Source organism: Vanessa tameamea, chromosome 3 (genome assembly GCF_037043105.1).
Source record: "Vanessa tameamea isolate UH-Manoa-2023 chromosome 3, ilVanTame1 primary haplotype, whole genome shotgun sequence".
Lineage (NCBI taxonomy): Eukaryota > Metazoa > Arthropoda > Insecta > Lepidoptera > Nymphalidae > Vanessa > Vanessa tameamea.
Window position 1 is genome coordinate 6,464,680 of NC_087311.1, and position 22,197 is coordinate 6,486,876.

At 32.4% G+C, this 22,197-nt stretch overlaps 1 protein-coding gene and 1 long non-coding RNA gene across 2 annotated transcripts; both read left to right on the plus strand.

The window, feature by feature from the left end:
- The first annotated feature begins 3,520 nt into the window (after window positions 1-3,520).
- On the plus strand, window positions 3,521-4,768 carry LOC135193922 (uncharacterized). The gene is made up of 3 exons (XR_010309510.1): window positions 3,521-3,721; window positions 4,386-4,467; window positions 4,592-4,768. It is a non-coding gene; the product is annotated as an uncharacterized LOC135193922 (long non-coding RNA).
- Window positions 4,769-20,508: 15,740 nt separating this feature from the next.
- On the plus strand, window positions 20,509-21,694 carry LOC113397594 (ribose-5-phosphate isomerase). Its single transcript, XM_026636012.2, has one exon. It carries the CDS (start codon window positions 20,674-20,676, stop codon window positions 21,469-21,471), a length of 798 nt encoding a protein of 265 aa, XP_026491797.2. The 5' UTR covers window positions 20,509-20,673; the 3' UTR covers window positions 21,472-21,694.
- Window positions 21,695-22,197: the final 503 nt, after the last annotated feature.

Sequence of the window (22,197 nt, forward strand, 5' to 3'; positions counted from 1 at the left end):
TCTCCAAATAAATAGGGTCCGAGAATGTTTTCAAAGGAATGTTTTTATTGAATACAAAATAATTATATAGAAGAAGGGGTATCAATTTATTTAACTATAAGGTGCTTCTATACATAAATATGTACCCTATATAAGCTGTCGTATATTGAAAGTAATTTTTTTAGAATATATACATGATATTTTCTTACATTTTACTTTCAATATAACTAAGTATGTAATAAAATAATTTACCTATTTACTTAAATATAGGGAAAACATAATTAAACTCAACGTAATTATTAGTTACTAGCGATATGCCTCGACATCGCACTGATGCATTTTATTATTAAGGAAAATCAAAACTTTGTTGTTACAGTCACTTCGACCACTCATTTCAAAGTGAAAGATATTTTGTTGCACATAAATTTGCAAAAAAATTTGTTTGGAATTGGTTTAAGTTGAACTGTTTTAAGAGGCTTGACTAATATGGGTGATATAAATATATCGTGTACTCTATAGCACTGTAAATGTATAATAATGTAGCTTTCTACTAGTGAATTTTTAGCAATGGATCGTTTGCTCTGGAGATACATACCAACAAACAAATTTTAACTCTTTATAATATTAAAGTCTATTTTATATTCAGTGTAAATAACGTAATGTAATAAAGATGGGCCAGTAGATCTGCACAATATTTATGGGTTTTAATTATTTTTATAAGCGAATATATTACCGGAACCTCCAGGTATCGCTACTAATTCTGCCACATGTACATATGTATGTCCACTCTAAGTAGCGTGATAAAGTAAGCTCCACACCGTCTCTTTGGCGAAGAGAGCTCATTCCCAAGCAGTCTCTCATTAAAAAAAACTAATTTCTAAAAGCGTTTAGTTAGTAGCTACAGTTGGTTATTTTCGCATTTATACGTTTCAGAGGCACCGTAGCTTACCTAAATCAAAACAGTGTCCTTAATTAAATATGCATAAGTATCGTGACGTTAATATCTAAATAGACATGGTATTCATAGACGCTTTTATTACTGCAATGAAATCTATATTACTTTGAAGTTATATTACTAGCCGTTTTAAACTTCCAGATGAAGTGGAGTTCGAAAATGCTATTATAAATTCAGCAGTTTACAATCACAGCCCTACTTGGCGATGGCAAAAAACCTTGGCGGGGAACTCGTTCTAACTTTTCCTATTTTTCTGCGTTAATTTCACCTGAACCCATTACAGTTTGCAACAATTCTTAGTGCGAACGTTTCTATTAGGATGTTTAAATTGCATTTTAAATGACTTTTTCTTCGGAAAGTAAGTAATGAAGGCATTAGGTGGATCCTAATTCTGTTATATTTTTTAATAATCAATGTTATTATTTCGAAGAAATATTATTTCGAAGAAACAATCTTTTGATACTTTTAATTGCGCTTTTTCAACTAATTTACACTAACGCATTGCGTACACGAAATGACAAAAATCTTGGAGCTGGTTTTAGCTTAACCCTGCGAGTAATGCACTTGTTAAACTCGCAGTGCTCTTGTACTTTAGAACTACGCGATGTTAAATTTTTCTATAGTTACAGTTGCATTCAATGCAATTGCAGTTATATTACTGATTGATTTGTTTGACGGGCGATCACTCATAAATAAATAAGGTTAGGGGATTGAAAAGTAACAAACATATGGATACACTAACGATGACTACGTCATTACTATGGTACTAAGAAAGTTCTCCTATCCATTCTGCGGACCTTTGGACCTCCCTCCTATACGTGAAGTAAAATTGACAAAAATATAAACTGATATCTTGTAAGTGTCCTACTAATATGTAAAGGCCTTGATTTCACTTTAATAAAAATCTTGGAGTGCATTCCACAAAACCTGGTTCATAATCAATTATACGAGCTCAAGCTTCTTCTGAAATAGTTCATATATTACGGTAATAGATATGTGCTATGGTATGATATTTAAATCGTTATCATATATTTTTTTAAATATATTTTCATATAAAAAACTATTTTAAATATATAAATATTTAATATAATTTAATTTAAAAAAGAAACAGCTAAAGCCATAGTCTACAAATACAGCTGTCTGCGTCTTTCTTACACTTTGAATCACAACCCGACAAGACAAAATATTGGTGCATTTTATGATTTATTTATGTCACTGGTACTGTGTTCTTGAATTTTCAAAAAACATATTTATGATTAATTTGATAAACACTCATATCTGTAAACATCTTTCTCCTAGAAAAAAATAGATGAAATTAAAAATTAAAGCAATTTAAAATTAAAATCACTCTAAAACAAACGGGTCAAGTGAGAAACGTAAGCCAAGATTGGTACCGAAGTTGAGCAATGAAATGTTAAGGATGAATAAGTTAATTGGCCCCTGGAGCGTATCGGCGGGCCCTCCTGTGGCACAGAGGAATGCATTTAAATTGGATTTTAAGAGTAGAAATCACCAGGGCGCTCTCCGCCTCTCCAAGCCTTGTTAGAGTTAATCTCAAAGTTTACGTAAACGAATAAAGCTCCTCAAACCGACTTTATAGCTATCAATTCGAATATAATTATAAATGACTTATCTCGACTAAATCAACAATTAGTACTACTTGAAAAAAATGTCTTTATTGATTATATTACCGATTATCTATACATAATTATATAACAACATCGGACAGCGCCAACACTGTTGATCCGAATCTCGAAAAAAGATCACTGAAATTGGTGACAAAATACTTTACATTAACACCCTGTAATTTTCCCACTGCTGGGCTAAGGCCTCCTCTCCCTTTGAGGAGAAGGTTTGGAGCATATTCCACCACGCTGCTCCAATGCGGGTTGGTGGAATACTCATGTGGCAGAATTTCGTTGAAATTAGACACATGCAGGTTTCCTCACGATGTTTTCCTTCACCGCCGAGCACGAGATGAATTATAAACACAAATTAAGCACATGAAAATTCAGTGGTGCTTGCCTGGGCTTGAACCTGAAATCATCGGTTAAGATGCACGCGTCCTAACCACTGGGCCCACTCGGCTCCTCCATCGGGCTCCGGACAAAAATAAATTGCATTTAATTTTGAAATAAATTTAATATTTAAGTTTACTATGTATTTTTATAAAAAAATACCGTAGTAAATAATTCATAGTTAAATTATACTTTTTTATAAAACAAAAATATTTACTGCCTTTTTGTTTACTTGAACTAAGTTTATTGTAACGATTATAATATGTAAGTGATATCCCTTATTAATTACTTTTTTTAAATTTATGATGAAGGTCGGCGTTAGAACTGATAGTAAGTGGTCACCGCCGCTCATAGAAAATGGCAATGTAGGAAATATTAACTATTCCTTACATCGCCAATGCGCCAACAACCTTGACGGGCTTGCACAAATCCCTATCACCAAATGGTTGACAATGTTGATAATTAATAAAATTTTATGATAATTACTTTATTTCATTAATTGTAAACTGATCCGAACAAAGTCTTAAAAAACAAGTAGTATTTTAAAACGAAGCCACTTGGTACTTGTTATTCGCAATTGACCGCTATCTTTGTGACCTCTTACAAGTTCGGTTTATATATAATATACAATAAATTTAGATCGTTCGTATCATTGCCTGTAATGTACTTTAAGACGCATTTATTGTAAAACAGCTTTAAATATGGATAAATCTTTACTAATATTAATTTGTGTTTCCGTCTTTATACTAGTAAGCGATACGAAACCAAGGTAAGATACGAGTATGCTCTTATGAAGTTCTTAGTATTTATTATGTTGGTATTCTGTATTTTTTGTTTTTACGATAACGTTTCTTTATATTTTATCTATGTAAACCGTATGTTATCTATGTCTTAACACTGACTTTTAAATCTATATATATATTAGTTTTGCATAAAAGTATCAGTTTCTAGAAACCGAGATGTTTAAATCTTCTTCAAGATTTGGTTAGTTTTTATTAACAGATGGCTTTGATATTATTACTTTATTATACATATAGGTATATATGTATACGATGTACAATTGTACTGATATACAATTTATAGCATGCTAAACGAACACCCAGTTAACATTGTACGAGTATGTACCATCCATTTCTTACTTAGGTTTATTTAAAAAAAAAAAATGGTTTCGGTGGGGCTGATATTCAGATGGTCATCTGATGTTAAGTCGTCACCACTCCCATAGACTTTAGGGTAGTATAAAATTTAAACCATTTCTTACATAACCAATGCACGTTGCGCTCACCAACTTGGGAACTGAGGAAATATATATTGATGGAAGTATGGTTCAACTTTATATTTCATTTATATTTCTTTATATCATTCGTTTACTTTATACTTTGTGGTCGTTGATACAGTTATTTTTATATGAAAAAAAAATAATGAATTTGCAGATACAAAACTTTGGAACTTGAACCACTTTTGGAACCAGAAGTTATTAGCGCTCTGAAAGAACACAAAAGAATACCACGGCAGGTAATTTTACTCAGACTTCAAGATTTATCGAACTAAAATCAATTATATGTATCAAATAAATATATACTAATATTGTATCTTCTTGCAATTTTAAATGGCTCAAATATGAATTTTGTTTTTCCAGCATTCAAAGGACGATTTTATGTAACGTATTTGGAGGAACATGCTGTATAACTGTCGTAATTGCGATATCGATAATATTGAAAATGGTATTGGAAATAACAACGAAGTCTACGTAAGCTATAGTAATTAATGTCAATTGGGATGAGAAATGATTGGCAAATAAAAAACATGAGAATTTATTTATAATTTTTTTCTCTTAAAGTCAAAGAAAAAATATTTATATTGAAAGGATACAAGGAGTTTGAAAGTTTTATTTTACCAAAATATTACACGTGTTTCCATTAAAGTATGAGAATATGCTATTCGAGAAAATCGAAATGTCGACATCTGCACTACATAGTCTAGCTGACAAACAGGCGTATGTATTTATAAAATATTTATCGGTGTGATACGTCATAAAAGTACTTAACTATTTAATTAACTAATACCTTAAAAAATTAGAAATTATACACAATTTTTTTTTTTTTATTAATCTCCTTCGTTAGGTATGAAAATCATAGAAAAAACAAAGCATAACTAATAATAAATGTAAGTATAGGACGGACTGGTAGTTGCGGCGCGGCGTGTAGCCCCGTGGAAAGGAAACTGTTTTCTTTACGAGCTATTCCGTCGAGCCAATATTTCTTCGCGACAGTACGCGCCACCATAAAATAAAACGAAAAATTCCAACGTAATGCCTTCAGCCGCTATGAAAATCATAAGAGGCGAGATTTTATGAGTATTGCTACGGACAATACGCTTCCGCGAGTGATTAATTACAGAATATATATGTATGTACATTGGTATAAATGAATTTGGGATGTAATAAGAGAATTATTTATATTACAAATTTAAAATTGAGTTGTGTACATCAAACATATATTTTATATGCAACCGCATAGAGTCGACGTTGGCAAAAAGAGGAAAGTAATATTTGTTATAAACAGCTTTGATCACGGAAGTAGAATCGTATTAAGCCGACCATAAAAAAGTGTATTACCCTGTTAAAATGAGCTAACAATTTCATACACTTCTCATAAAAAAAACTATATTTTGAATTATTGATAGTCAAGCGAGACTACATTTTAATATACTTAGATACAATTTTACAACACAGAAATGAAGTGCTTAATCAATATTTCCCAGCTCTCGGTATTACCTATAAATGTAAACGACAGTATTTCTGAAACTATAATAATTATGTACCGGTGCGGAAGCATGAAGTGCACTTATAATGTCGTATACTCGAGTCTCGCTCGTACGACAAATGCTTGACAAAATACTCTGCCAATTGTGTCGGAGCACCGCCCTCAATTGTTCGAGATGAAAAATGGCCTATTCGGATTGTTCGCGAACAAATGCGTGCCGTGCGGGTCATTACGCTTTGTTTTAGAAGTAAGTCCGACAAAAAATTCATAGGGAAAGCTGAAATTTTCGCTTCCGCTCTCTTGGGCTACAAACTCGGCACTGTTTAAAGTGCGCTCAATTGTTCGCTCAGTAAATCTAATTTTTTTATTTACCTTTCAAGAATGCTTTTCTAACAAACATTTTTTTTTCCCCTAGAAACTTTTGCGTCGCTGAACTCTGTGAAATGAGACGTGGCTTATAAAAAAACGGATAAGTCAAAAGACATGAATGACTGTCGGGGATCATAGCCGACGACCGACGAGGTTTCACTGTACAACATCCAATTGAAGTGAAAAGATTGTTTCAGAGCTCGAACGGCTGTCGAACAGAACAGGGTTGAAACGATAATAACAATGTCGTCGCTTCCTCAATCTAACTTCTTCAATATTTCTTGTCGAATCGCCTCCCAATAAAAAGTTATTCTTGCAGTGTGTATTGTCTAGAGATTGTGTAATATTCAATAACTAAAACGAGATAATACTAATAAAAGAAAATAGGTAAGAAATGTTATTGTATGCGTTAATAATTATTAAAGTAAGATAAGGGTAAATTATTTGATTCTGAGCTAAAACTTAATTTTAATTCTACATTCTGATTCAACGTGATTGCAATGTATAAAAAATAAAGTACGCTTAGGAACAAATTTTAAAGTCATCACATTAAAGTTAGTGAGAGATGAATAGCCATTAATTAATTACGCCGAGCCCTTCGCGATTACACCCTGAGGATCCATTACTTAATTAACATGCACTGATTTGAAACAACTTTTCAATAACATGATTCTAACGATAAAGAAACTTTGTAAATAAAAATTACATCACCACGCTTTTAATCAAGAGTTTAGTGAGAATAGATATTACAAATTTATGTTATTTATTTTTAATCGTAATTATTATTAATCGGATTCTGACTACACGTTATACCGTACAGTTATAATCTATTAATTTCCCAAAACTAAGCCACGGCTTCCTTGAGAAGATTTAGTGCCTATTTCACAATGCTTCTCCAATGTGGGGTGGTGGATTCACAGTCATATTATACACTGACAATGTTTTCCATTTCCGCGGGGCATGATATTAATTATAAACACAAATGCAGCACACAAAAATGTTGCTGAATTTTGTGAAGTGTCGTTTAAAACTCACGAATTCTTCTAGCCATTGGGCCATCCAGCCTTATGGATTATGATTTACGACTTTGTATATATCAATTGATTAGGCCAACGTTATCGTCACAGATAAACAAAAAGTTTTAGCTGTGCTCACAGCTTATTTGGAATTAAAAAAAAACATTAAACACTGACATGAATGTGTACAGGTAAAATATGTATGTCTGCATTCAGTATTGATCTATTCACTGCAGAAGGCGCGCCCCTCCACGTTAAAATGTTATCGCCTCGCATTAATATGAGTGAGTGACGCTCGTTACAAGATGTCTTAGTGTGCGTGAAATGAATAAGAATAAAAATGGAAAAAAATACAAATTAGATTATATTTGTCAAGTTTATTTTGTTAAAACACCTATGGACGTTTAGGGTCGCGCCTTTGTGACTGAAAAGATATAGTTTTTGTAACCAAAAATACCAAGGTTTATAATCAAATACTGTATCTATTATACCGCTAACGAAAATGTTACAGTTCGTCGCGCCGTGTAATTACCACTGCACTCGATAGTGTAGTTAGATTCACAATTTTTGAAATAATAAAAAAATTAGCAATACTACGGTGTATCATTTTCATAAATAAAAAAAATACAATTGAAAGTTAAGATACACTGAAGGAACGTACAACATACCTGTGGAGCTTCAATTAAAAAAAATGAATAAATCGAATAGTTCTGGTACTTTAATATTAATAGTTAAGGTTTACGACACAATACAAGAAAAAAATACTCAAAGTAACATCTATTATATATAGATATTAAACTATAATATATAATAGATATTACAAACTCGTAAAGTCGATCTATTTTCAATAAAGGTTGAAAAAAAAATAAAGGTGTATAATTTGACATTTAATTTAATCATTTTTTTTTTTTTTGTAATTAATGTTAGTAATTTAATCATGTTTTAAGTTACTTATTTAAGAGGATATTTATGTTATTATTATTTAAATAATATAATAATTTTATATTATTTTCGTGACTGAATCAAACAATCATCAAACTGTTATCTTTTTTTTAAATTATATTCGTAGTTGGACGGACAAATGGGCCACCTGATGGTAAATAGACATCACCGCCCATATACATTAAGCCTTGGGCGGTAAGATGTTATATCCCTTGTGCCTATAGTTACACTGGCTCACTCGCCATTCAAAACGGAACACAACAATACTAAATATGGCCGGATAACAAACCTACATAGCCGGGTTTGAACAAAACCCTACCATCGGCAGGTATATAATTAGAAAATAATGACAATAATCACAAACTCTTCGTACTGCATGGAACAGTAAAACGTTCGACGATCTTCTACGCCTATTTAGAATTTTATTTCGCTCCTGAAAGCTCACTGGGTTCGTATTATTCAAAACAGACTTTACTAATGCATTTTATGGTCTTGTGTGATATTTACGAGGCCCAGGTGAACGCGTACAAAAGTACGCAACTTATCGAAACTGAATTTATTTTTTTGTATTACATTGTCCTAATATTAATATTACTCTTCATGTTCTTAATAAATATTATTGATATAAAAAAAATAATAACTAAAATAGAAATTACACCAGAAAAATAATTATTAATATTAAATCCAAAATTGACAATAATATTCTCAAGCTGTTTATTTGTTAGAGTTTTTATCCTTTAATACCATATTATGTAAAATTCACAGTCTAAGCAACGATAAAATATGCTAATAATAATCACTGATTATTTGCAATTTTTATTTCAAAGAATAATGGCAATACCAGTAGGTACTTCGCAATAAGCGTATACCATTATTCCTATTTAACACTATCGTTAAGTATAAAGCTTGCGCTAGGAGTGTGGACGACACTTGTTCCAGTAGTCAGGGTCGAACCTTTAATTTGGCTGGGCGATCCGTAATCTTTCTTTTTTTTTTTGCTACTTTTATTTGCTCTGCATGGAAAAATATTTGACAAACTTTTACATCCATCCACTTGGCTGATGCAAACTCTCCTTTGAACCTAAATGGTTTTGCGAGTGGGTTGGCTCCCAACCACCATGCGAGGCCTTGAATTCGATTATTGAACGTTATCGAGTTCTCTTTCGACACCAGTGGATTGAAATGAGATTGATATACAGTCCGAGACTTTAAATCAATTATCAGACAAATTAATACTACATGAAATATGTTTTATTAAATAAATGAGAACTATAACGTCGTGTAAACTCTACCTTGGATTTGTTCCTGCTATCTATGTGATACGGAGTGAAATATAATAATAATAATCCCAAATCAAAGAATAAATATAAATAAGTGCAAACGCTAAATTTAATAACAGAATTCATAATTAATACAAATCTATAAAATCATTTCGTGTGTTAAATTAATCCTATTGGCATGTGAACTATTTTGTATTGCTACTCGTACATAATTAGTTTACGAATCGTCCTATTATGCTAATTAATAGATATTTTTGACAAAAATCACCGACATAATTTGACACGCAAAACGATAGCAACGTGATCAATGTTTTAACATGAATGCGAAACAAATGTCATTATATTATTTGAACTTTTATATATGATGTCATCATCATCATATATAAAAGATTTATATTTTTTCTTAAATTATTTCTATTTTATTTTATTTCCATATTCTGGTCTCGTTCAAGTAAAATAAAATTTGTTGTATATTTTCGAATGAAAATCTCAATAATATAATGTTTAACTTTAAAATAGCTAACAATTTTACGGTCGCCAATTTCCAGCTACTTTTTAGCACATACTAATTGCTTGTTATCTTTCTTTTGGCACCCAAGCCTTAAGAAAGCCGTTCTATAATCCCAGTATTAAGAATTATGCGTGGCGAGGGATTTGTATCGTGTTTTCTCCCATTTTCAGAGGGCACTCGGTCGCAGCCGCTTTCCTCGGGGATTCCATTGCGAAAAACCTCCATAAATATTTCTTACAGTATTTGTATCTTCCTTGGAGGATCGTTAGCAATGTTACCTTTTTTTTCTCGAAGCCGTTATACATCTGCTCCAATGAACATAGTGCTTATACATGAAATAATCTTTGTATATGTATATTGTACTAATATCACATTTATTATGTAATTTCAGTCACGATAGAGTTCTTTATCCTCTTAATTACAATTAAGAGGATGTTTTGGTCAAGATGTACCAGTGGCGATATAAGTACTGGTATATCTTGACTGGACATAGACAACGTGACTCTTAAACGAAGTCTGCGGGTTCAAAACCAGGCTAGAATTACTGAATTTTCATGCAAAGTCTAAACCTTCTACTCAAAAGAAGAGTTACCCCAGCTGTGGCACATGAACAAGCTGTTACTTGTTTTTTAATCATTACATTATTTTGTTCCAAGTATTAGTGTATCATATAGAGTGATGACTGACGAGCCATTATACGTTTAAATGTTTATTTAACTTTAAAATTAGAACATAAAACCTTTTATAAGTTTTATTTAAAACGCATCTGACACTTATTTTACCTATTATTGCGTACTTAGAATTTCCATCAAATAAGATATGTACGATTAGAAATCGCAGATAGGTATGTCTTGATCGAAGATTTTGACCTGATTAAGATCTTCATGAAAGTACCTTAACACGTTCCATTAGCTGATTACCTCTCTATCGTCTACGTAACATTTTGAAGTCTGAAAAATGTTGCAGAATTATTCAGAAAAAAATGAAAATAAACTTACATATCATAAAATAAATCATGTTTTAAAAGGTTATCTCATTATATAGATATTTAATTAAGTATATTCAATTTAATTAGCATTGTTATAGAACTGAAACATTTATCGAATAACGGATATTTAAAAGCAGATTCGTGTCAAACAGTCCTTAAGGGATTTTGTGTAACCGCATCCCAGAGGTCAATAGAAAGGCTTGACCATAAAGAGTATTTTCATGTGTCATGGTCGATCACGGTACTATCCCAAATTTATTCTCTATTACAAATGTAAACTTCATTTAAACATTATCATTTAAATAAAAAACTCACTTTATTTATTGTTTCTATAAATAAAATATAATTAAAATTTACTTTGTTATCAATAATAAATATATAATACACAGAATTTCTGAAATGAGTTATATAAAATATTAATTTGTATTCCAATATTAACTTAGCGTTAACAACGAACACATATCGCTTAATTTTATTTTTTTTTTCATTTTCACCTAAAAAATGTTAAAGATATATGATATATGACAATAAAAAAAATCACTTTAAAAAAAATTGTGTCGAAATGGTCCTCTAGTTAAAACGTGTGTATTTTAATTGATGGCGGGTCCAAATTCAGGCAAGTGCCACAGATTTTTCATATGCTTAATTTATGCTTATAATTCATCTCGTGTTCGGTGGTGAAGATAAACATCGTGAAGGAGCCTGCATGTGCCCAATTTCCACGAAATTCAACCCCATGTGGGCCGTGGGCCATTTACAGACTGTATTTTATTAATATGAAAAATATTGAATTACCACTGAATTCAATGCCTTGTATAGACATGAAAATGATACGCTAATGCAACTGAAATGGGTATTTAGGTTTGTTACGGTAGGACGGAGTTTGAATGGCCCTATGTTTGTTATTCAGCGCGTGACTCAGGCGGCCACCCGCTCCCTCGTAAATCAAACTCGCCACTCGCTATTCGCTTATGCATTATACAATTTTATTTGTGCGAGTCCGTTGAATAGGTAATAAACTATGGCAGGTGAAACGCTTTGCGTCCGAACGCGAATAGAATTTGAATTGTACGCAAATACTTGTTTAACACGGATTTGCTATATCAATGATGCTATATCAAACCTGTATGAATATTTCTGACGTCAATTCATCTATTGACATGATTATATATAATCCAATTATATACATAACGGGGTTTAGTTATGCCAAAAAAGTTCCTAGGATTATTAATAAAAATATATATTGTACGTATAGTATCAAATCATACTTAGTTTCTGAATGATTTTACAGTAGGTATCATTTCACAACTGGAAACGGTTTTCACAACATTGCTAAAAGAATACTTACATCGTATTTTAGAATTGAGCTCAAAGAATGAACATTTTGTTCGGACTTTATATCTGCAGCTTTTAGTGGTTAGTTTTCTAGAGGTCTCTTCATCTCGCCGCGCGGCAGAGCAGAAAATTCACTCCAACCCTCGTTCCACACGTGGGTGCCCACACCTCGACCCCGTCTGACAAGCAATCCTTTTAGTTATTTAATTGTTTTAAGAACGTTAAATTCTAAACGTTTAAGTGATTATAAAAAACTCTTTTTTACTAAAATTTTATTGTCTCATTTCAGATGTACATATATTAATTTAATGAGCGTTGTACAAACTTATTATTAAACTCAAAGCAAATAGGTATAGTGTGGAAAATATTGCAGTACAAGAATCAAAACAGTTTTATGATTCTGCGTTAATCTGTTTTAATTATTATTTTTATTTAGTCTATGTTATGTTGTTATATTTAATTATATCATAGATAGTTATAATCATAGTATGTATGCTTTGTTTAAATTTTCTCAATAAGAACTCAGTGATTTAGGTTTACTTCGATTTTTGGTGAAATTGTTTTACTTTAGGATTTTATTATAGTGCGTCGTGATTAATATTTATAAGAATAACTAAAAAAAAAACAGAAATCAAAACGTCCTTTTCATTTCAATTAAGCTATTGATTTAATTGGACACAATGTGAAACGCTTATGCAGGCTCATGTTAATGAAATGGCTAGCAAAATGATCATAATTACGACGAACGTTTTTACTGTATTGTTGCCAGGCCTGAGCTACGGAATCACCTGACATTACCATTGCGATTCAAATATTTCCAACAAATGATACCATTTATTCGGGTGACTACGACGATAACTTTTGTAATTACGATTACCGAAAACTCATAATTATATTATCCCTTAGCGTAATTGAAATAGATAGATACGACATTATAGTTTTCCTTTAAGGTATACACAACGGAATTGTCGAAAATTATATATTTTTATAACCGCATTCATTCATTTATTTAATCAAAATATTATTCAAATTAATATAACAGTAATACAACTTACCTAATTGGGGCATATTAAGATAAACAATTTATTTTCAATTTATATCATAGAGACATATCTAAAACAAAATTCTTTAATTTTCGGTATTAGTTGCCTTTATCATACAACATTATAAAGATGACTGTAATAAATATTTAAGTCATTCAAAAGTGGTTCGCATCCCTGCTAGTAGCAGCTGGTGCACAACTTTCAACTCAAAATACTGTCCAAACGTGACTTGACGTTATTGCATCATTTATGCCCCATCTCAGCTAAATGCATATTATTGAATTTAAACCCGTAAAAAGATTTTTAGGAAAAATATTACGTTACATTTTTTTTAGTATAATTTCCATGAATTCGTACTAGCATATTTTTAAATAATAACTAAATAACATTAAAAATTTCAGTTAGCACTATTTTTCATTGAACATTATTTAATACGTTATAATATTCCGTTTTGTAAAGATCCGTCATTAAATAATAAAGATCCTAAACATCTTATTAAAGGAAATACAAACGTGGCGTAAAATTTTTGAAATGCAAAGGTCTCTTCGAAAACTCTCTCGTGTAATGGAAATCGTGCTCCTGGCCCCAGGGGCATCGCGGATTCTCCGCACAAAGGACCCAACAAAAAGGTTCCGCCGTCACATGAACATTGTAAAACTCGCCATCGCATACGCGTTCGGATTCACGAACCAATACCAACTTTACTTCCGAACACCAAGTTACATTTTCCAACTTACATAACTGTTTTGTAACATTTTTTTTCAATCCGATAATGCCACCTTAGCGTCGGGATCATGGTTTACTACAAATTGTATTAGAGTAGTAGATTTAACTATTTATATTCAGTACAATTCGAACAAAAATCAGCTTACATTTATATAGAGTAGGCTTTCATTTTAATACATACCAACATTATTATAAAAACAAATACGATTTATATTCAGTTTATTAGAAATTCATTAAACTAAATTCATTGTATCAGCACAGGGCCAACTTTTTGAGCAATTTCATTTTCGTGTGCAACAAATTATATAAATAGTTAAAATAGTTTTATCCTGTACAATCAATGGTAATTTTAACTCTAAACGATTATACTAAAAATTAATCTTATTAAAAACCAAAAAGTATAAAAAATATACAGATTTGTTATGTTTTCATCGCGTTTTTTTTTTATACAGCGAAATGAATTAGACAAATAAATTTAATCAATTTAACAACTCCAGCGAAAACATGCTTAAGCGGATTTGCTCCGTAAATAAATCCAACTTTAAAACTCCAACCGAAGCTGAATACATATTTAGCCAAATTATTTTTTCATTAAAAACTTTACTTAACATTATTAAATAATAATTGCAAACAAAATAACTACAAAGATCTGATTGAGCTCCCTCTGATAAGTATATCATATTTCCTTGTATAACACAACATAGTACCTAACTGTAAATATTTTATTGGCACCTGGAACTTCATCTCGAGTGCATCTCTCACGGCTCGAGGTTTTGCTGCTAGAATCGATTATCTAGACGGCACGCATTCCACGGATATCATCGTCTCGATCCCGCTATGATGGTGTGTATTAAATATCTATCCAGAATAAGGAGCGATGCTATTTTAATACATTCTCAATGCAATGTAAAACGAATAAATTAGAATATTGAGAGGAAAAACTTATATGTTTACGTAGGTATAATAAGAAACAAAATTATTTGTACAATTTTATGAAATGTTTTTTTAATAAACTGTTCTTCGGAACTGTACCTACAAACAAATTATATATTAGCGATTGCTAATCTTATCTTAAGGATAATTTCTAGTTACTCCATCGAGTTATCGTATGAAAGATCTTCAAATGTCAGGCGGCAATTTTATGAGCTTTTTAAATATGGTCTCTCAATATCTTCTTTTTCTACCTGGCATTTATTAATCCCGGCTATTACCTATCTTCGACTAAGGCTACTCCACTTTGCTCGGTCTTTAGCGTCATCCAGTGTAAATCCGTTGCCTCTCCTCTCATCTCCTGCTTCACGACATCCAAACATCGCTTCCTTCGGTGCCCGGGAGACCTAGTTGTAGGTACAAACATATAAAGGCAATTTCTTCAGACGTAGTCCTTAGGTCGACGCGCAACATGGCCATACCTCAGACGACGCTCTCGAAGCTTATCCGCTACGTCACGGACCCTGAGACTACCTCGGATAAACGAGTTGCGTATGCGGTCGGCCCGCAATACGCTGCACTTGATCTTTTAATTTAAATGTGTTTAATTTATGTTTATGATATTAAATTAAAACAAAAAAACATATCGGTACTTTCTTGTAGTATTTCTTTATACTAAATGTTAACTTCTTTCTTCTGAGTTCTTGCGAGGTTTAATGCAAATTCAAATGTCTGCTTGGAAACTGAATTGATTAGAATTTTTAGCCAATATAAAATAACACTATAGCAATATATTAAATAAACATACCTCATTGATCAAATAGGTTCAGTAACCGCGGTTATATTTGAAAATATACATACTAGTCTAACTTGACAGGCGAGCTATCAACTTGATGTATAAACATATAAAGAACTCATGAAAACGAATCTCTTTGCTCGATATTATACTTAAGACGATTCGCGTAGACATCACGCAGCGCAATATTATCTTAACAAAATCCTTGTATCAAATCTTAAAATCGCTTCGTATTGTTGTCTTTTGTGTTCGGGTTCGCATTCGTTTTCCATCGCACACCATTATTCACATTAAGTGGACAGATCTCGGGTCAGATCCAGGCACAAGAAAAGCACAAAAAGTGCCCGCTTTATCCGAGCATGATAAATCTACTTCAAATCCGAGAATGGCGTCTTTTATGAAGGAAATTGAAATAAACCGACCGTGCGGATAACGGCTAAGTAAGAAGATCGGGATCCTTTAAGGATATATTGGTGAATCATTTTCATTCATCAAGCCATCATCTTCTACTGATGTTCCATTTATTACTTCATATGCAAAAAATCAACGAATGTATCGAATCTAAGTAAAAGATTCCATAATGTACCATATCTATTATTAAAAGATTAGTCAAACCTCTTAATGTTACAAATTTTCGGTCACGTGATTTTTAGAATATACCCTGTGTGTACAACATACTATAGTTACGTCCCTATTTTAGTGGCAGAGATGAAATCGAGCGTGAAATGGTTACCACACGAGCGGTTGTCTCGCGAACAAACGTAATAGCAGATCGCTAGGCGGCGTTTGGCGGAAAATTGGCTTGCAACCGAATACAGCTTGGGTATAAGTTTGGCAAATTGCATTCGAGCCGTCTGTTACATTTAAATTCAATGACTAATGGATACAATATTTCGACAACTGCTTGATTAGAACTCGAACAATTAAGAATACATAACGTAAAATGTAATTTGATTATTAATATTTCTCAATCAATCTTAAGTGGGTAAAATTTGGGTAAAAATTGCAAACAAAAATATAAATTTATATTAAGTCATGTGTACGTTTAAAAAAATAGCATAAAAATGTCTTTATTTGTCGTTCCCGTATACTACTAAATTACCGTGTACTACTTAATTGCTGAAATGTACCGAACGTAAAAAAAATTGGCAAATTTATTTACAGATTTAGAAGAAAAAATATACATGTTTATATTTCTGTTTCATGTGAAACAATGTCAATTTATTTTTTTTATGAAAAAAAAAAATTATATTCATAAAATTCCTATTCTAAAAAAAGATAAAAAACTGGTCAAAATTGATAAAGTTGACCGTGGAAGGTAAGACGGCAAGCATGGATTTACAAGAATGACGACAGCGGCTATCAATCCATTTTTTTAAATACCTAATCTAAGGTGCTAAATATTAATTTCACTACCCAACATGAGCTCTCTGTTTTAATATTAACAAGAAGGTATATCTTAAAACTAGTTCTAAAATATGAACAAGCCCGGTAACCCGCCCACTGTGTAAAATATATCAAGGTTTATAATTTATCGAATATATTTTACAGGATTAAACTTTTTGTATGGTTTTAAACATAAAACCACTGTTTATATGATAGAAAATATGTTATTTAATGTGTCCTTCAAATATCCGTGAATAACATTTAAAATTTTCGTACACAAATTAAAAGCTTTATTTTTAGCTGCAATCCAAAAACTTTGATTGTAGTGCTGACTGGATATATAAACAATCACACACATCAAACTACCAACCTCCACCAAACAATAGGAAAATACGCGAAAGTCTCAGACAACACAACTACGTCTGTAAATACTATAAGATAGTATAAAAAAAATTAAACAAACTTCTTTTACACACATTTTTGTATGTAAGATAAATTGTATAAATAGAGCCTCAAAAATAATTTCGAAGGTCCACTGGTCGAAGCAAACATAAACTCCGACTAAATTGTCATATGACAGAACAAACAATTTTGTAAAAAAATATTCCGTTCTGTGCAATAGGAAAGTGAGTTTTGTCTCTTTTCTGTGCTCACTTTGACTCCATGCAAATAAAACTCTCAGACAAATAAGATCATACGTTCAAACGTTTTTTTTCTATTTTCGGTTGCCATTCAGATATGTATTTTATGTTTACTGTTTTCTCCGTTCTCGCAGTTGGTCTTTGGAACAAGTTCCCATTGCCATTTTCTAATATATATTTATTAATTGTTTGTTTCTTTTTCTTATAGTTTTTTTGTCGTACTGTATATTTTTCCTATTCATTTTATGTTTGTTTTATCCATCATATATGCATACACAGAGAAAGTTTAATATATACGTTTATATAGTAATATATACGTTTTATTTAATATATATGAATACAATATATATTTTTAAATGAATCACGTCATTGGTCGTATTTCTAAATCCTCGCACGTTTTGATCATAGATTTCTAACACCGTAAAAAAAAATAAACATAACGTTCACAGTGTAATTTGAAATTTATGTCATGAGTTAAAGACTGTATTCATTTTTTATTAATATTGCTTGGCTAAATTCGTCTTTGCGTACTTAAAATCTTCCGTTCCTAATCCAAGTAAACCGATATTTCATTTCCTTTGATTTAATGCGACTAGCAGCGTGGAGATATTTACTACTCGGTGTTAAATGTTCCGAGATATATAAAGGTATCCTCAAATTCCAAGATGGTTAGAGCTAAATATGTCTTTAGGATTTTTTTCTATATATTCTCACCGCCGCTATGTGAGCTGTATCTTTATAGTTCGTAACTTGACAAATACAGAACGTGGTATCAGAGTTTTTATTTTCTACTACAACTAGTTACTCTGATATGATCATTGGTTTACGCTATTATTTTAATAGTTGTAGCCTTTCATGCGTGTTTGACTGGATGAGACGCCCTCTTTACGGCGACGGAGCATAACTTCCGGAATACCGCGCACAGGGGACCGGATCGGGATTAAGATACAGGTGAAAATGAGGTATCTCAGGTAACATTTTGTTGCACCCATTACGGTGGACGATCTCACTGCCCACAAAAGGGCGAATAGGCCCAGGCCCAAATTGACAAAATTTAGGAGCATCAAAAGTAGTTATTAGTTATGGGCGTTCCTAATGACAAAGACGATAGGATCACATCATCACACACAACTATAGTTATAAAATAACATTTCCTGACTCACTGATTCATCATCACCGAGCGTAAACTATTAAAGCTAGGGCCAAATTCATAGCCCATTGGTGAGTAGACTAAGCAAGGGATTTTGAAAATTCTACCCATCATCCTCCTGCCCTTATCCCAATTTTACTTGGGGTCGGCGCAGCATGTCTTCTTCTTCCATACTTCTCTGTCGGACGTCATCTCACAAGTAACATTCTTTCTAACCATATCGTCTTTCACACAATCCATCCATCGTTTCTTGGGTCGTCCCCTACCTCTATATCCATCCACATCCATTCTCAAAACCTTTCTCACAACATGGTCCTCATTCCTCCGCATAACATGCCCATACCAAGACAGCCGGTTTCCAGATAGCTTCTCGGTTACCGGTGCCACTTTCAAACTTCCTCTTATGTACTCATTCCTTACTCTATCCATTCGCGTAACACCACACATTCCTCTCAGCATTCTCATCTCCGCCACATGCAATTGTCTTTCAGTCATCCCTTTTATAGCCCAACACTCTGATCCATATAGAACAGCAGGTCTGACCATGGTCTTATAGATCGTCCCCTTAAGTTTAAGGGGAATATGGGGGTCACAAATTGTTCCCGTAACCTGCCGCCATTTCATCCATCCTGTGTTAATCCTGTGCTTCACCGTTCGATCTATTTCGCCATCGCCTTGAATGAGTGAACCGAGATACCGGAAATCGGAGCAGACTGGAAGGGCCACGCCATCAAGCGCTATGGCTTCAGGACTGAAGGAAGGCTGGAGAGACCACCGAAACCGCAGAACATGTATTCAGTCTTCGTTCTACTGATTTTCAAGCCACCATTCTCCAGTTTCTGTTGCCAATCTTCCAATCTGCTCTGGATCTCAGGTCCAACTTCACTAACCAGTACAATGTCGTCGGAAGAGGTAAGGACTTAGAGCCGACCCTTGGTTCAACCCTACAGCCATTTCGGTGTTGCTGGCAGACGATCGGACGTAGGTACAGGATCCCCTGTACATAGCACGGACTAACTCCACATACTTCCCAGGCAAACCTTTCTCTTTCAAAGCCCACCATAACACTTGTGACACTAAGTGACATGAGCTTTATCCCTCTATAGTTGTTGCAATCCTGTACACCCCCTTTATTTTTGAAGATGGGCACTAGCGAACTACTGCACCATTCTTGAGGGATGGTTTCTTCATGCAACAACTTATTGAAGAATAAAGTCAACCACATACATTCGTCAGTCTTTAACACCTTCCATACTTCAACTGGTATGTCACCTGGACCCAAAGCCTTCCCATTTTTCATGCTTTTGACTGCTGTCATTATCTCATCCATGCTTATTTCTCTTACTAATCCCTTTATTTTTACGAAAAGATTAGTATTAAAGTTACGTTAATGGTATTTTCATAAAATTGTAAATTTAAATATATTCGGATTCGAAAGATAACTGAAGCATATGCCCTTCAAATAATAAAATAAATAATTTATTAATGTCTTATGATTATGACATCAAATCTACAGTATGTGAAGTAAAAGTCGCCATCTACAAAAATCATCTAAAGTTTATGAAATATTACATGCATCACTTATGTGTAAATTAGCGCAGAAACACTGAACACCGAGTACATTTTAATATAACCATTAACCGCAATAAATTTCAAGCGAGAACTTGAGTTCGTAATGACGTGACGAGTGACGACTGACGACCGTGTTTACATTGACATTTGACATTTCGTCTGGCTGTTTACATTCTACAACACAATGTGGCATATAACCTATAAATCGACATATTAACAAGATCTAGACTACCAATCTAAAAATAAACAGACAAGCTAACATCTGCATTGGATGTTGAAATCGAATTTAGTCCCAAACCTATTACGCGTACGGCTTTTTGTTAGCGCAAATATTTATCTTCATCAATATTTTTATTCGAAACGAACCATGTCTCTAGAACAAGCAAAACAAGTAGCAGCATATCGAGCAGTTGATGAATTTGTCCAAAACAATAGCATTTTTGGCGTAGGAAGTGGATCAACGGTAGTGTATGCCGTGCAACGTTTAGCAGAGCGTGTGGAAACTGAAAACCTTAAAGTTATATGCATTCCTACATCATTTCAAGCAAAACAATTGATAAACAAACATAACCTAGTGTTGGGAGAACTTGATACAAATCCTGAGATAGATGTTACCATAGATGGTGCTGATGAAGTTGATTCAAATTTGACCTTGATCAAAGGAGGTGGAGGTTGTTTATTACAAGAAAAAATTGTAGCATCATGTTCAAAAAAACTTATTGTAATTGCCGATTACACAAAAGACTCCAAAAAATTAGGTGATAGATATAAAAAAGGTATACCCATTGAAGTGATTCCAATGGCCTATGTTCCTATTAAAAATAAAATTATTTCATTGTTTGGAGGAGAAATTAAATTAAGAAGTGCTGTTGCGAAGGCTGGTCCTGTAGTAACAGATAATGGAAATTTCATTTTAGACTGGATGTTTGCTGATCAAGATTTGGATTGGGAAAAGGTAAATAATGCCATTAAAATGATTCCTGGAGTTGTAGAAACTGGATTGTTTGTCAAAATGTGCTGTAAAGCATACTTCGGGCAACCTGAAGGCACTGTAAAGGAAACAAATTAAAATAATCTTCTATAAAATCTACTTTATAAAAGTTATTAATGAATCTATAGTTTAAGCAATGTTCTAATGTAAGTAAACAAAAAATTCGATTTTTTTATACTATGGACTGGGTCCATACTTTTTTCTTTTCAGTTTAATATCTCAGTAAGCACAAAAATTTTTTTTATATTTATTTATTACTTCTACTACATTAAAAACCCCAACTTCTAAGACCATTATTTATTGTAAAAACCCAAGATAATCTTTATTAATAAAAATTGTTAAATTGAATACTGGAATAAATTTTAAATAATAATATTTATTCCAATGTAAATTTAGTCAACAAAAATATGAATTGCGATACTAAACATGTATCAAACTAAAAAGTCCATAGCCACATATTATAAGTATGTCATTTATAATTTTAATACTAAACTAAATTTTTGTATCTTTATGTTCAAATAAAATATGTGAAATTTAACCATGACTATTGAGTATATAATTATTTCATATTAAAGTTTACACAAAGCATTTTACAGAAAAATATCTTTAAGTCCAGAGTGACTGTAATTACTACAAGTGATGAGTGTATTGCTATATTATAAAAGGAGTTACAAATAATGTGCAAATAAAATTATGAAATTAATTCCTGTATTTTTTTTTAAGTTTATTGATGTTTTAAAATTTGTTTCATACCTAAGAAGTTGACCTTAGATATTATAAATGTTTAAGCTACTATTCAAATAT

Bases quoted from the DNA above. Each gene is read 5' to 3' on its own strand.
- LOC113397594 (XM_026636012.2), top strand. From the start codon at position 20,674: ATGTTGAAATCGAATTTAGTCCCAAACCTATTACGCGTACGGCTTTTT.